Below are 16,464 nucleotides of genomic sequence, written 5' to 3'. Positions count from 1 at the left end.
TAGTTCGTTCCGCCGCCCGCTTTCCAAGCCCTGGCTAGCTAGGGACTCTAAGTATCGCGGAGGTGTCATTTCTGCTGTAACGAAATCTCCGCCTTCTTTCTGTTTACGACGCCACCAAAACGAAGAGCAGAAGCATTCCTGAGCCTTTAGGGAATCCGGTGAAAGGAAGGAGGGAGGGTGAGAAGGGTGGAGCCAGGCAGTGACCCGGAAGCAGAAGTGACTCCCACAGGCGATTTCTGGGGAGCGGCAGCGGCGACCGCAGCTGTAGAAGCGGCAAATTATCTGTGTGCAGCTCCAAACTGGGAAGAAGATGCTAATTAAAGTGAAGGTGGGAGCACCTCCAGCCTTGCCAAGACGCTGTGGTACTGGGCTGGCCGCCGTGCCTTACGGGGGAAGCGGGGAAGGAAAACCACGCCTTTTCCAAGCTTGGAGGGTGCTGACAGCCTCAGGGCTCCGCGCGCGGGGTGATGGGAAGTGGGGGGCCCCAAGAGGGGTTTGAGAGCTGGGGACTGGCCCCGCCAGATCACCCCAGTGTCTTTGTCTTTCTTGCTTTCTCGGCCAGGACTGTGCGGTGTCTCAGAAGGAGGCCGCCTTTGTCCGGGGTATCGCTGTATTCGAACCCGCGCGGTCATAGAGAAGGCCTAGTAGCAACTTGGCTCCCCTTCTCGGATTCTTGGAATAAGCTGTAATCTCCATTCTGCACTACTCAGTTTACCTGCTTCTCCCAGCCTCTAGCATAGCTGGCTGCAAGCACAGCACAAAAACGTTAGCTTGGGGAGCCGGGGGCCTCCCAGGAGCTAGACTGTAAGCCTTTGCTGGTTGTCGCCAATGTGACAGCCGGCCTTCAGGAACCAAAGCTGGGAGTGTGTTCACTCAGCACCTGCCTTTCTGAGCCGGGCCTCCTGGACCAGCCTCACTTCTTTGACTGAGGCAGGTTAGTTATCATTACTCTAGTTCTTGGTACTAGTGGTGTTTACTTCATCGCTCTCTCTCCTGTGTTTTTTACACCGATTGCCAACCCTCATGGGTCCTATCTGCTATTGCTTCTTTAGTACCTTCAGACAGAGAGACAGAAACTAAAAATGACGCAGTGCAACATTAGTTTGGCCTTTTTCTGCTGAGTAAGTCTATTCTTTCTTCAGCTTTTTAGTGTATTCACCGTGCTTAACAGACATTCTTAACCACTTCAGTCTTTCCAGCCCACTTCTTGGCTGAGGATTGAGGCCAGACAGCTTGTTGAAAATCTTTGTTTTTCAAAACTTGAGTTGTGGCTAAAAGAGTCACTAATTGTAAAATCGATTTAATGGATCGCAAACAACATTTAAAAAATAGAAATATCAGGGTATATTGTCGTGTAAGAGTATGGTTTCACAAAATTTTGGTTTTCATTTTATATGTATGTTAAACACATGTTTGTATTACTAGGACATATGTATTATTGTGGGTCACTGTCAGAGTCTGAGAAACACTAGAATGCTTTTGGATATGAATTCTCGCATCCTCTTAGTCAAAGAGGAGGTTAATTTGTGCGGTGTTTTGTAAACTTAAAAAAAAACTCAACCTACACTAAAAACTTTTACCTCATGTCTCATACAGACAGAAAAAACTTGCCATGTGTGATATGCTCTGATATTTCCAGTTTTGTTTTGAGTTGATTTCATAACTCACTGATGGGTTGAGACCTGCAGTTTAAAAAAATACTGTGTTCTGGCTGGGCTTCTCCATTTAAAAGTGCATAAGAATCACCTGGGGATCTTGTTCTGCGGATGCTAATCTAGTGGGTCTGGGATGAGACCTGAGAATCTGTCTTTCCAACATACTCCCAGGTGATGCTGATGCTGCTTGTCTGGGACCACACTGAGTAGCAGGGCTCTAGATTTTCTCTCTTTGGATCCATTTCTGTTTAGTGTTTCTCCAAAATTGTTAGTCTCCTTTCCTGAAACACTTTTCTTTGTGCCTCCACAAACAGGTTTTTATGTCCTTCATCTTTCTTTTTGTTTTTTGTTAGCTGCATTTTAAAAAATATGTTAAATGTATAACGAAAGCAATTAGTTGGCTCTTAGTTACTATTCAGATGGTAGGTTTTATTTAGTAGGGTTCCTTTGCGAATTCAACTGTCTTCTCCCCGTAGCTGACTTTTCCATATTTCCTTCTGCAGTCCTTTACAATGAATCCCTCCTGATTTAAATCTCTTAATGCCATATCTCTGTCCTTCTAAACTTAAATCATCATCTTCTGCCTTAGGCCATCTTCCCAATACTCCTCTATCTCGTGTATCGATCCCATCAATCTACCAGGTATCTGGAACATAATTCTTTAGAATCGTTGTGTGCTTATAGACCCTAATTTTTCCTTTTTTTCTTTCTTTTTTTAATGTTTTATTTATTTTTGAGAGAGAGAGAAAGCATGAGCAGGGGACAGTCACAGAGGGAGACACAGAATCCGAAGCAGGCTCCAGACTCTGAGCTAGCTGTCAGCACAGAGCCCAACACGGGACTCAAACCCACGAGTCCTGAGATCATGACCTGAGCCAAAGTTGGACGCTTAACCCACTGAGCCACCCAGGTGCCTCTTCCCCACCCCACCCCCTGCCCCAATTTTTCCTTTGATAACCTCTTTTTTACTTGATTTTCTTTCCATTCCCATTATCCTTATCCTGGTCTGGGGTCGCATTAATTTATGTCTTTATTTCTCTGTAATACTTCCAACCAGGTTTTCCTACCACATACCCGCTCTAAAGTTTAGAGTCTAAGCCATGACGTGGCATACAAAAAAATCGGCATGTACAGATTTTCATTAAACTTCTTTCTCATTATGGAACTCCCTAACTCCAGATTCTGCATTAGTATCTTATTTACTATCAAACCCCCAGTTTTGTTATTCGTGTTTTGTTTTTAACATATTTACATTTTTAACTTTAAACCAACAGAATTCTTAAGGATTCAGTTGAATGAGTTTTTAACAACCGTTATACATCCGTGTAACAATAACAATATCTAGAACGTTTTCACCCCTACCCTATGAAATCGCCATAGGTTAGTTTTGGTTGCTTTAGAATTTCATATAAAGGAAGTTAAAGAATGTATAATTTTGTGTCTGGCTTCTTTCACTTAGCATTGTGTCTATCGTCATATAGGTGTAGTTCCTTCTTATTACTGTATAATATTACATTGGATGACTATATCAGTTTGTTTATCCATTCTCCTGTTGATGGACTTCTGGATTGTTTCCAGTTACTGGCTATTATGAATAAGGCTTCCATGAACATTGTTATACAAGTCTTTTTGTAGACCTACGTTTTCATTTCCTTTGGGTAATATCTAGCAACGGAATTACTGGGGTCATGTGGTAAATATATGCAAGTTTAGAAGAAGCTGCCAAACAGTTTCCCGAGGGGTTGTACCGTTTTACATTCCCAGTTGCAATGAATAAGCAGTCCAGCTGCTCTGTACCCTAGTTAACTCTTAGTCCTATCAGTAATTTTTATTTTAGCTATTATAGTGGGTGTGAAATGTCAGTTTCATTCAGGTTTAAATTGATGTTGATTACCCATCATAGCACGTTGTCATCATATCTTATGTTTGGATAGTAATATTCAGTATGGCATTTCCTTTTATATTGGCTTGGTCTGTTAATTATATGTCTCATTCTTTCTCGGTAGTAAATCTTCACTTGAAAAAGATTGTTTGCAAAGGCTGGATCATTTAATTTCTTTTATATCCCCTCCAGTTCCTAAAGCAAGCAGTATGTTGAGCTTAGGTTCATCATTGACTTGTCAAACAGCATTGAATGTATTCCCAGGTCACAGTGACCAGATTTGGAGGAAGGAGTGCAATATGACATTTCAAGAATATCTTTTAAAATTGTTCAGTTACTTGGAGTTTATTTCTTTCTTTCTTTTTTTTTTTTTTTGAAACCCAAACAGGTCTTTTATTTGAATAGCATTTCAGTGTTTACAAGCACTTTTTATACATTTCAAGCCACTTCATTTATGACAACCAATAAAGAATAAAATAACGGGGTCCATCACCTATCCTGCCAATTGGTACATTGTATTATTTGATTGAAAAAATGGGATTGATCTTGCAGATCTAAAAGGTTGACAGTTATTTTACAGGACTTTGAATTTTAACTATGGACAATTTCAAACATATACAACAGGAGAGAGAAGGATATAATGCACCCCATATCCAGCTTCAGGTGCTGTCACCTCATGGGCAATTTTATTTATCTTCAACAACTCTCCTTACCGATGTTTTAAGAAGCAAATCCCAGATAGCATAGCATATGTTATTTGTATATTTCAGTATTTGTATAAGAGGATTTTTTTTTTCCTAATGGAACTGTAATTTTCATATCTAAAAATTAACAGTGATTTTTCACTATCATCAAATGTATCCCATTCTCTCTTTTGTTTTACACTGTTTGAATGTGAGTCCAACTGAGAGCCATACATTGCAGTTGGTTGATACAGATTTTAAAGCTCTTTAAAAAATCTGTAATTCACACTTTTTCCCCTTTTCGTGTTGAATAAACTAGGTGGTTTGTCCAGTGGAGTCTCCCACAGTTTGGATTTTGGTGATTATATCCCCATATTTCCTCGTATTTCCTGTCAATTGGTATATGAGATCTAGAGGTTTGAAAAGTCTTTGTATGTGTACTTGTGAGACTAACTCATAGATGGTATGGTGTGTAATTCTGTCAGCTTGTTTTGTTTTCCATGATGTTAGTCATAGCCTAGATCTATTATTTCATTGGAGGTTACAAAATGAGGATATCTAATTTTATTTTTGCTTCATATATTAGCTGGAATGCTCGAACAGTGGCTGTTAGCCACATGGGTTATTAAACACTGGACATGTGGCTAGTGACACTGACGAATTAAAAGTTTATGAATTATTTATTTTATTTGTATTTAATTTTACTTAAATATAAAGCCTGAGACTTTATTTAGTTATGAGAAAAATTTTTAAGTATGCTTGGAACAATTTAGGTATGTAAATCTACTTTTTCAACTGTAAATTATGAAATTTAAATATAGATCAAGTATTTCAGATGGAAATTTACCGTCTGAATTGAGATGTGCTGTAAATATGAAATGCACACAGGATTTTGAACATTTGGTTAGGAGAAAAGAATGTAAAATACTAATTTTTATATTGATTATACATTGAAGTGATAATATTTTGAATATATTGGGTTTAAGAGTATTAAAATTTCACTTTTCAAATACATGGCTGCTAGTGTATTTTAAATTGTATACGTGGTTTGCATTACATTGATCTCCATCGGACAGTGCTGTTTTACAGAATCATTTCCTTAAACTCTCATCTAGAACATTGTTTTAAAAACCATGTATTTCTCATCATAACGTATTCATGGTATAAAAAGAAAAATACAGAAAAGCACAAATAATATAATTAAAAGCATGCATAATCTCATAACTCAAGATAAAAGCATTCACGTATATATCCTCCCGAATTCTTTTTGAAAACCTATAAATACACGTGTGTGTTTTGTGTGTGTGGGTGTGGGTGTGTTTTTAACAAAATTGGAATTATACCATTATTCCACAAAATATTTAACGGCTATGTAATTTTTCCTGTTTATGTCATAATTTATTTATGACATAATTTATTTAACCCACAATTGTTTGATACTTAGATTGCTTGTAATTTTCCAGTGTCAAGACTGTAATGACCATTATCATAGATACATTGTTTAGCATAGTCATGATTATCTTCCCAGAAGTGTTGCTGCTGGGACACCACTTTGCCAGATTGTTCTCTGGATACAAACATAGGCTTCTACAGTCAGAAACAAAGGGCTAGTCTTAGAGTTTTAAATTTTACAAACCAATAGTTTTTTTAATGTCACTAGATCCAAACATTTTACCCTTGGGGGATTAGTTCTAGGCCTTCTCTAAGGGTATTTTTTACCTTTAAAGTTTTTTATTAAATCAGAATGAATATTTGTTTTTTATTATTCATGTGATGAAGGGGTAATTTTTGTTAAAAACTTTATTTTTTTTTAATTTTTTAATGTTTTATTTATTTCTAGGAGAGAGAGAGAGAGAGAGCGTGAGCAGGGGAGGGTCAGAGAGAGAGGGAGACACAGACTCTGAAACAAGCTCCAGGCTCTGAGCTGGCAGTCAGCACAGAGCCCGACGCGGGGCTCGAACCCACGAACCGTGAGACCATGACCTAAGCGAAAGTCGGACGCTTAACCGACTAAGCCACCAAGGTGCCCCTTAAAAACTTTAATAGTGCAGATAAAGGGAGAGTTACCCTTGATAAACCCGCCCCTTAGTCCTACTCTCCTTCTCAAAGATAATCACTGTTATAGAAGATATATATGCTATTAATCATTTTTTCTATACATATATGTATGTATATCGCTACATGTGGAAAATTATATGTAATTATATATTCTTTAGATCTTTCCATGTTAGTGTATAAATTGTTGCATAATGTATCATTCTATGGATGTATCATGGTTTAATAGTTTTCTTACTAATAGGCCTTGGGCTTTTCCTAGGGTTTTACTGTAAACATGTTCTGTTCAGTGAACACATGTTTCTCTTTGGATACATTGCTCAAGTTTTTCCTCCAAGTTAGTTTATCTAGAAATAGATTATCTGCTTGAAGAATCTTTGCATTTAAAGTCTTAAGATCAGTAAAGTGAAATAATTTATGGGTGACACAGAATTGCTAACTTTTCATTTTGTCAGGAAAGGGCTTTAAAAAAAGCACCATGTATTGTTTGTCATTTCATAAAAGGACATTTTAAAAATGTTTCTTAAGTAATCTCTACCCCCAACATGGGGCTCAAACTCACAATTCCAAGATTAAGAATCACATGCTCCACCAACTAATCCAACCAGGAACCCCTTCATGAAAGAATATTTTAACAGCCAAATATATTTAATTTTATGAAAATCTCACTGTTGTCATTTTTTCCATTTTACCATAAATTTTCACACAGACCAGCTTAGGTTGGGGTAGTAACTTGAGAATCACTGTTGTGATTTTTCTTTGGCACCCAAACAGGTTAACTCTAAAAGAATTATTCTTACATTTTAAAAAATACTTTTAGTACTGAACTGATTCTCATAGTTGAGAAATAAGGTTCTAAGTATTGTTATCATGTTGGTCTATGTGAATACCATAAGTAGAAACCGTATGTTATTTTATCAACCTATCACAGAAGCATACATTGGGGTTTTAATATCAGACCAGTGAGACTTAGGCAGTACTGAGTACAAAGCTGGAAAACAAACAAAACCTTCGGCTCTGGGGCCAGAGAGTCTGTGTTTGGGTCCACACTCTCCCTTTAACTTCGTGGGTATGCTTTTTAACCTATCCAAACCCATTTTCCTCATCTATAAAATGGTGATAGTGGGGTGCCTGAGTAGCTCCGTTGATTAAGTGTCCGACTTCGGCTCAGGTCATGATCTCACCACTGGTGAGTTCGAACCCTGCGTCGGACTCTGTGCTGACAGCTCAGAGCCTGGAGCCTGCTTCCAATTCTGTCTCTCTCTCTCTCTCTCTCTCTCCCACTCCCACACTCTTTTACTCAAAAATAAATAAACATTAAAAAATTTTTAATACAATGGTGATGGTAATAGTATATATCTCCTAAATACCTGCAATGATTAAATATGTTGGTGCCTTCAGCATAGTTTCTGACTGTTGGACAGTGTCTGTTAAATATTGGCTATGATTGAGCATGTGGTTGTCTCAGTTAGTTAAGCATCTGACTTTCGCTCAGGTTATGATCTCACAGTTCATGAGTTTGAGTCCCTCTTCGGGTGAGCTTCTGTCTCTCTATCTCTCATTTTCTTTCTCATTAGATTGGATGAAGCACAACTTTGTAAGTGTACAATCAGTGTAATTATTATGTGTATTATCAGCAGCCCTTAGCCTGTGGAAGAAGTCAAGAAGCTAGAGCAGCAGTTTAGTATTTAGGTAGACGTCTGGAGAAGACACAGGAGAATAGAATGTTGAATTTTAATGTTAACTTAAAAAGCTGGTCATAGGTGGTCTCTGGGGTCCTTGAGAATTCTTTGAATTATCTGAATGTTAATTTCTAGCTTTGATACAGGAAACAAAGGCATGGTTTCCATAGGACATCTCTTACTGCTATCTCATCCAAGGGAATGCCAGTATTCTCATGGATTCTAATGGCGTGGGAGTGGGAAGCTGGGTAAAATGACCTGTCGGATTAAGAGTGTCAAAGGGTTCATCGAATCTTGCCCTCTCAAAGCTGTCTACAGCCTAAAAGTGTTTGATAAATACAGATACGGTCAAAGCCTTCTGATTCTTCAAAGCAGCTTTGCTGACAGTGTGCTTCTTTCAGAAGAGGTAGATCCCCAGAGACCAAGACAGGGTGTTTTACCTAGAAAACAAGTTGTATTTTAGTCTGTAGGACTCATGAAACCCTTGCCTGTTGCAGACGCTGACCGGAAAGGAGATTGAGATTGACATTGAACCCACAGACAAGGTAATGTATGGCCAGTACTTTTTCATGCCTGTGTCCCTACATGCACATTTGTTTGGATATGCTGATGAACCTGGTCCTGTCACTCTCATGCTATCTGCATAGCTCTTGTTCTTTCCACTTCCATGGTTCTACCCCTTAGCAGCCCCTGACTACTTGTACCCCTAAAGGTGGAGCGAATCAAGGAGCGAGTGGAAGAGAAAGAGGGAATCCCCCCACAGCAGCAGCGGCTCATCTACAGTGGAAAACAGATGTGAGTTTGACATAGTTGTGAGGTTGAGGGAGCAAATACTGGAGGAGGAGCCTCAGATCCTTTGGTGATTTGATGAATATGAACTCCTTCTCAGAATAAGATTTTTGCAGACATAAAATACATAGGTTTACAAAAGAAACTAATTATATTGAGATAGTTTTCAAAATACTAAAAACGAATTTGTGAAAAAATATATGTGGTTTATTAATACTAAGAGCTAATGGTAGGTCTAATTACCATAATGTTGACATATTTTCAAAATACTTGCAAACAGTTATGATATGAAAGCCTCTAATTTCTGTTGTTCACAGGTCACCCATGGTGCTAATACCACTGTGGGTTTTTTGCCTATGTTCAAAATTAAAAATCAAATTTCAGTTAAGGGGTTAGTAAAAATAAAGATGTAAATTTGTTTCTCATCTGAGTTCATAGACCCCCAGAAAGACTCAAGAAGCCCAGCATAAGACTCTTGTTCTATACGGTATTTCTAATGCCTTCCCCCTGCCCTCCTTTTTTTTTTTTTTGCTGCCTTTTCCTGCAGGAATGATGAGAAGACAGCAGCTGATTACAAGATCCTAGGTGGTTCAGTCCTCCACCTGGTGTTGGCTCTGAGAGGAGGAGGTGGCCTTAGGCAGTGATGGACCCTCCCTCCATTTTACCTCCTTACCCTGTCGCTCGTAATGAGGCATCATATATCCTCTCACTCTGTGGGACACCGGAGCCACTGCCCCTCTCCTGGATGCCCAGTCTTGTTTGGCGGGAGACCATGAGGACCCTAGGATGCAGTGTTCCTGGCCCAAAGGGCCCTTGGTGGCCACTGGGTTTTAGTTTGCAGTACCGTGTGCTCTCTTATGGCTATGTCCCTAGTTGCCAATAAAATATTACCTGACCTCCTGGAATCTTTCTTGTATTGCACAAATGTGCACATCACAGTACACACTCTTTTACACTTCTGAAGAGGTCGGACAGCAGAAGGGAATGTGTTCTTAGGGGAATTATGAGACTGTAAGAAAGTCACCTCTAAGTGGTGTGGAGCCAGTTCTTACCAGCTGAGGAAATCTAGTTATTGTCCTCTCTTCCCAACCCCGTAAGTGATCTCATGCTTGTAGCTTGAAATTGGCCATGATAGGAATATTTACAGGAAGCCAAACAATACAAATCAGTCCCTCCCCGCAAACTGGTTTTACACATTTACCAATACTACTACTGATGTAGGTGGTAGAAACCGGGAGAGTGAATTCTCTCCCATTGTAGCCCAATGGCCTGGTTCAAGAAAGGCCTCAAGGGCTTCACAGACACTAACTACATTGTTTACGGCTCCGGAATGCTGAGGGCTCAGGGTTTTGTACTTCTGGAGAGAGGCCGATTTGGAGAAATGTTGAGCGACGAGTGACAAGCTACGGATCACTTAGGTCTCGACTGGTAAGATAAAATGAGAAAGGCGCGGAACGAAAGGGCTCCCTTCCCTGGCTTCTCTAGTTTAGCCGATTCCGGCCACGCTGGGTGGAGTGGAGAAGAAAGAGAAGGTGCCTCTGAGAGATGGACCACTGGCGGTCCTCTGGGTGGTGGCGTCGGCACTTTGCTGCAGTCCTTCCCCCGCTCCGCCGTTAGGAGGCGCTCTTGCGCGGCCTCCAGACCCACGACCCCGGTGCCGGCGACGCTCTAGTCGCCGTTTCTCTAAGGCAGGCGGGCCGGCTCGTGGCTGCAAAAAAAGCCTTGCCTTGCAGCGCGCAGCCCTTCGGCGCTGGTCATGGCGCGGCTCCCGAAGCTGGCGGTCTTCGATCTGGGTGAGGGACCGGACTGGGGAGCTTTGAAGGGGACTCTCCTTTTCCAACCCCCCGCTGCATCTCTCGAAGCCCTGCGCACCCCGAGCCTGAGCCCTCCCTCCGTCCTCCCGCAGATTACACGCTCTGGCCGTTCTGGGTGGACACGCACGTAGACCCCCCGTTCCACAAGGGCAGGTGAGGCGGCGCTGGGGAGGCCGGGGCCGCGCGGGGCCTACAGCCGCTGAGCGCGCTCTCGCACTCCAGCGACGGGGCCGTCCGGGATAGGCGGGGCCGGGCCGTCCGACTGTATCCTGAGGTGCGCGACGTCCTGGAACGCTTGCAGGGCCTTGAGGTCCCCGTCGCGGCCGCTTCACGGTAAGGAGAGTGACTGAAAAAAGCTGTCATTCTCATGCTGAGAGACGCATGCATGAGGAAACGTCTCGTGTAACCCTTGGCTACAAAAACTTTGGCGGTGCACATTTGCACGTATTTGCATCTTTTTCTAACTGTACCCTCTCCTGTGCCTTTTATTTATTAAACATTGATTGGCTCAGCGCCGCCTGTGTCAGGTGGGAAGGATAGGGAATCGAATAAGGATCTAGGATGCCTACTTACCCTGGAAAAACAGCAAGTTGATTTCCCCCTGGTTAACCATAAGTTAGCTTGCCGCCCCTAGCCCTGCTGATCCCATCTATTACACCTTTTTGCAGAACAGGGGAGATTGAAGGGGCCAATCAGCTACTGGAGCTCTTTGACCTTGACAGATACTTTGTTCATCGGGAAATCTACCCAGGCAGCAAGGTCACCCACTTTGAGAGGTAAGCAGAGGTAAGGGTAGAAGCAGGGAGGCCAGCGAGACTGCGGAAGCTACGAAGCCAGCGTGGCCACCCCGGCCCCTCCTTGCACAGGTTGCGGCAAAAGACTGGAGTTGTTTTCTCCGAGATGATCTTCTTCGATGACGAGAAGCGGAATATCCTAGACGTCAGCAAACTGGGTACAGAGCGGTGAGATTAGCCTTTTGGGGAATGAGGAGAAAGGGTTCCTAGGAGGGGTTTAGGTAGACAGGCACAGGATGGGCAGTTCGCATGACAGTTTTGGGGTGACACCCAAAAAAGGTGAGAGTAACAACAGACCTGATGAAGTGTGGCTGCTTTTCTTTCTAGGAGTTACCTGCATCCATGTCCAGAATGGAATGAATCTCCAAACCCTAACTCAAGGCCTGGAGACATTTGCAAAGGCTGGGCCCTGAGGTCCGGGCCTGTGGATGAGCCTCATTTGAAGCATAAAACTGAAAGGAAGTCACGAAGGCATTTTCAGGTGTATTTGTAAATTATTAAAATGTGTTTGTGTGTTACAGAAGAGATCTTCTGGCTGGTTTTTGTTTTTCTAACTTTGTAGCCATAATTGGTTTTTCAGAGGTGCCAAGATCAAAGCTAGCGGCATTAGACTTCATCTGGCTCTGCCACCTGACTGACCCCTTGTGCTCGCCCCATCCGCGCCCGGTTTCCTGAACTCTGTCAAGGGCCGGAAGAACTCTTTCACTGGCCCCAAGAAGTGGGATGCACAACCCTGCACATTCCCTTTCAGGAGAACAAACACTGTGCTTTTGGGGGTGGGGGTGGGGCGGCCTTTTTAGGGAGTCGAAAATCGAGCGGCCTCTTTAAGAGGAGCGAGTGGGTTGGGGGCTGGTGGCTCGGGTCACGTGGCAGAAGTGGCCTCGTTGGCTCCAGTTGATGATGTCGCTGCGGTGCCCCAAGGAGGGATTGGCCCAGGCCGGTCTCTGCGCGATGAGACCGCACCCTCCCGGGGAGCCAGGCGGAAGTTGCAGGAAGCCGCGGAGAGGAGGCAGGAGAGGCGAGGGTGGTGGCTATGAGTGGTCTTGGCAGACTCTTCGGGAGGGGTGAGCCCAGGCGAGGGGTGGGGTGGGGCGGGAAGTGCTGGCCGAGGGGTGTGGGGAAGCACCCGGTGGCCCCGGGCTGTCGCGAAAACCCTGTCCGGGTCCAGCGAAGCCACCTCACGTGCCAGGAGGCCCCGCCTTGTCAGGCCGCCTGACTCCGGCTGTCTTCCTTCCCTTGCGCCAGAGAGAAGAGCTGGAACGTGAATGGAGGGTCCCCACTGTTTAGGCTGGGGGGATGAGTTTCCGGCTGTCGTCATCTAGTCTTTCCAAAACACTGTGCTTCCTCTGTGCTGGCCGAGGGGGAATCTGAGGTGATGGAGAAAGATTGCCTACTTAAAAGTCCCATCTGGTAGGGGGAGACCTGCAAAAACTGCTAATAGCGTGGTGTGGGAACTCCATGATGGAGATGTTCCTAAAAACCAGGGGGAGCACGACAGAGGCTTGGGGGGTTGTGATCCAGAGGGCTAGAGGTATGGCAGGTGGAGAAATGAGGTACTTTGGAGGGAGGTAACTGTGTGCAAAACAAGCAGGAACCAGTATGGTACAGTTAGGGGAAAGAGGAGTTCTGGCTGCTGTGTGTGTGTGTGTGTTTGTGTGTGTGTGCGCGCGCGCGCGCGTGTGGGTACATGCTCAGCCAACTGAAGAGGAGGAAAGTAGAAGTGTGGATGGAGAGGTAAACAAGAGTATGGCTCATTAAAGTTTTAGATTTTATCTTGTAGGCAATGGAGAGTGTGAAATGATTTTAAGCAGGCAAGGGCCTGCCTTATTAATTTTAATAACTGTCAGAAGTACAGAAGATGAAGGGGAAAATTGAGATCAGATTTTTTTTTCCCTCTAGCCCCTGTTTTACATTCAGTTTGATCCTGTGGAGTTAGGGCCTTGTCCACCTCCTAGGACAGCAAGTGGAACAGCAATTGTAAAAAGTGACCAAACTCCAGCAGGGATGTGATCATAGGAGGGCCATGCATATGTGGCAGCAGGGGATCTATGGGAACTCTGTACCTTCCACTCAGATTTGCTGTGAACATAAAATTTCTCTGGGAAAAAAAAAAAGAGCCTGGGAATGACTTGAAAGGCAGTTTGCAAAAGGAAAGAATACTGGATTTGGAAATCATCCTGCCACATTTCAATTCCTGCTCAGTTCTTACTAGTTTGATTTTAAACAAAAATTTAACATGTATATGCCTGTTTTTCACATGTGTAAAGTGAAGATAGTACATTCATTGTAGAGAGTCATTTTGGGATTAACAGTAACACAGGCACCTAGCACACACTATGTGATTGGTGGCTAATATTTTCCCTCCACGCAATATGGGCCTGCTTGATTGGACTCCAGGGAAGAAGGAGAAGGGGCCAACCCCTGAAGAGGCAATCCAGAAACTGAAGGAGACAGAGAAGATATTGATCAAGAAACAGGAGTTTCTGGAGCAGAAGATTCAGCACGAGCTACAAATGGCCAAGAAGCATGGAACCAAGAATAAGAGAGGTAACAGGGGAGAGGTGCCTATTGGGTGGGCCCAGGTGGGAAGCATAAGGGCTTCTGGCTCTGATGTTCAGGGTATGGGCTGGGTCAGCCGCCCTACAGGCTTTGCGGAGGAAGAAAAGATTTGAACAGCAGCTGGCACAAACCGATGGGACACTGTCTACCCTGGAGTTTCAGCGTGAGGCCATTGAGAATGCCACCACCAATGCAGAAGTGCTTCGGACCATGGAGCTTGCTGCCCAAGGCATGAAGAAGGCCTACCAGGACATGTGGGTATGGGGGGAGGAAAGCACGGGGCCCAGGCACTGGGGAAAGTGGCTTGGTATTTTACTATGAATCTTCAGACCTCTCAGAATGTAAATTTACGGTGTAGATGCCTGTGACAGCTAGACCTCTGTTAGTCTCCTCGCTTCCCGGAAGATCTCTTTGCCAGCTGAAGCATTCTAGGGAGGAAAGATGATTTTCCTAACTCTTAAAGATCCTTCAGAGAGGGGAGTGCAGCCTCTCCTGCCCAAGGTGGCTCCTTGACAGTTCTCAGCCCAGACATGCCTCTGTATGTCGCCCAGGGATCTCTTCTGATAGCCATGAATTTATAGTCCGAGGCCGCAACCGGGACGGTTTTCATCCGTGCAAGATGGGAAAGTCAGGTGGGTCGTTGCCTGATTTCTTGGCTCTCTACGTTGTTCTCAGGGACATTGACAAGGTGGATGAGCTGATGGCTGACATTACAGAACAACAGGAGGTGGCCCAGCAGATCTCAGATGCCATTTCCCGGCCCCTGGGCTTTGATGTGGATGAGGTGATTGGAGCAACGGGTCAGGGAATATTGGAGAAAGCATGAGACCCGCAGGAAGGAATGCCCAAAAGAATCGTGGGGCAAATTCGGGGGGGAGGGGTGGGGAGATTCCAAAATGATATGTTTTTGGAAGTAGAAGTTTCCTTTCTTCATCTTTAACAGTCTTGTCCCATATCCAGGATGAACTGTTGGAGGAGCTAGAGAAGCTGGAGCAGGAGGAATTGGCTGAGGAGTTGTTACAAATAGGCGACAAGGAGGAAGAACCCCCCATCAAACTGCCCAGTGTACCCCCCACACAGCTGCCTGAAGGGCCAGGTACTCAGGTTATTCTGTTGTCTCCAGGGCTTGAGAGGGTGGGATAGATACGGGGAAAGATTATATTCCTCTTACATCCTGCCTCCAAGGAGCCAGGCAGAGAGGGCTGCTGCTACAGTTGTACAGGTTGTTGACTGCATAAGGGCACATGGCTGAAGAGGAATGAAGATTAAAGTCCAGCCTCTGCCTCACTCAGCAAGCTGTGTACCCTGGTATGTAGGGCTGCAAGTGCCGGGAGAAAGCAGCACGTTTTCCCAGTTTGTTCAGAGGTGTCAGGGAATTTGCAGCAGCCCAGCAAGCAGGACACACCTTTCCATTCTTTGCTGAGGGAGAGATGATTCAGCAGACTCTTAGTGTAACAGCAGGGGATTGTTGGAAGTTCTCAAAGCCCTAACACTTTCTTTCTCTGGGTATCCTTGTCCCCAAAGCTCCCAAAGCGGATGAAGATGAAGAAACGCTAAAGCAGTTGGCGGAGTGGGTATCCTGAGGAGTCTGGGCTTGTTTTCTCGGTGCTGCCTTCATTGGTCTCTTCCTTAAGTGCCAAGTGCTAAGCTAAAGGAACACAGCCTTTTGGGGAGGTCCTGCTGAGGGTGATAGTGACCCTGCCTGAAGAGGGGTTGTTGCCCTCCCCTCCCTGGCTCAACTCTGAAAGAGAACGTTAGTGCAAGAGGAGCCCCTTGGCTCCCTTCTCTTTGATAACAGTTACAGTGCCCTTGTTCCCAATAAAATCAGACAGATGGAACCCTAGTGTTTATACTGCCTCATCTACACCTGAAACCTCTTCACTGGTCTTTGGAGCTTTGTTTCAAGCCATGAATCATAGTGGGAGTAAGAAGGGGCATTGGGACATGGAGCAGGAAGTGGGAGTTGACAGTATCTTGACCTACTATGTTCCAGGCATGTACTGATTCATCTTTCACGTTGGTTTGTCCTAGAGTTGCCTGGTGCTGAGGTTAAGGTTAAACTGTGATCTGTTATTTACTGTAGAACCACGTGGAGCTGTCTCTGAGTCTTCTCTCATTGCTTTCCCCCAATCATGCCTCTGCCAAGAAAGCCCCGTGATTTACTATTCACTTTCCATTTGCGAAGCCCATTTTCAAGGGCAGGGAGGGAGAATTCAGGGAGAAAGGAGCAACTAGCTTTCCTTTATTCAGAACCCATAGCTAATAAGCTTGATTTGAACTGTCTTTTCTGTTTCTAAGAGCAATAGTGTGAATGATTTGCTGGGATGGTTTCAGTCATGGTTAAGGTGGCATTTGGAGGAAGGAGAAGAAACAAGGTATTTCACACATCCTGATACCCATTTTTAAGAGAACAAATAATGCCATCCCCACTTGGTTATAAACAGGCAGAGTCATGACCAAACAGCCACCAGGGCCTCTGCCCCACTGCTTGAATATTTAGAATGCACAGAGATGTGTAATAATGAGCGTTTGGTTAGAATAATGAAGCTTC

At 44.1% G+C, this 16,464-nt stretch overlaps 3 protein-coding genes across 5 annotated transcripts; all 3 read left to right on the top strand.

Annotated features, from left to right (window-relative positions):
* The first annotated feature begins 145 nt into the window (after window positions 1-145).
* On the top strand, window positions 146-9,642 carry NEDD8 (NEDD8 ubiquitin like modifier). The gene is made up of 4 exons (XM_077770468.1): window positions 146-328; window positions 8,455-8,502; window positions 8,670-8,752; window positions 9,294-9,642. Exons 1-4 carry the CDS (start codon window positions 311-313, stop codon window positions 9,388-9,390), a joined length of 246 nt encoding a protein of 81 aa, XP_077626594.1. The 5' UTR covers window positions 146-310; the 3' UTR covers window positions 9,391-9,642.
* Window positions 9,643-9,741: 99 nt separating this feature from the next.
* Window positions 9,742-11,879, top strand: MDP1 (magnesium dependent phosphatase 1). Of its 3 annotated transcripts, none has more exons than XM_077770466.1 (6): window positions 9,742-10,539; window positions 10,653-10,713; window positions 10,783-10,893; window positions 11,229-11,336; window positions 11,427-11,512; window positions 11,682-11,879. In XM_077770466.1, the coding sequence occupies exons 1-6, from the start codon at window positions 10,503-10,505 to the stop codon at window positions 11,765-11,767; spliced, it is 489 nt and encodes a 162-aa protein (XP_077626592.1). In that variant the 5' UTR covers window positions 9,742-10,502; the 3' UTR covers window positions 11,768-11,879. The 3 variants fall into 3 exon arrangements, with proteins under 3 accessions (XP_077626592.1, XP_077626591.1, XP_077626593.1); XM_077770465.1 differs by having other exon boundaries at window positions 11,427-11,522; XM_077770467.1 differs by lacking the exon at window positions 10,783-10,893 and having other exon boundaries at window positions 11,427-11,522.
* A 438-nt stretch (window positions 11,880-12,317) lies between these two features.
* CHMP4A (charged multivesicular body protein 4A) lies at window positions 12,318-15,790 on the top strand. The gene is made up of 6 exons (XM_077770460.1): window positions 12,318-12,418; window positions 13,752-13,901; window positions 13,990-14,167; window positions 14,589-14,697; window positions 14,874-15,009; window positions 15,438-15,790. The coding sequence occupies exons 1-6, from the start codon at window positions 12,388-12,390 to the stop codon at window positions 15,494-15,496; spliced, it is 663 nt and encodes a 220-aa protein (XP_077626586.1). The 5' UTR covers window positions 12,318-12,387; the 3' UTR covers window positions 15,497-15,790.
* Window positions 15,791-16,464: the final 674 nt, after the last annotated feature.

The sequence above is a fragment of the Crocuta crocuta genome, unplaced genomic scaffold (assembly GCF_008692635.1).
Source record: "Crocuta crocuta isolate KB4526 unplaced genomic scaffold, BGI_CrCroc_1.0 scaffold175, whole genome shotgun sequence".
Classification (NCBI taxonomy): domain Eukaryota; kingdom Metazoa; phylum Chordata; class Mammalia; order Carnivora; family Hyaenidae; genus Crocuta; species Crocuta crocuta.
This window is presented reverse-complemented; position numbering and strand designations above follow the sequence as displayed.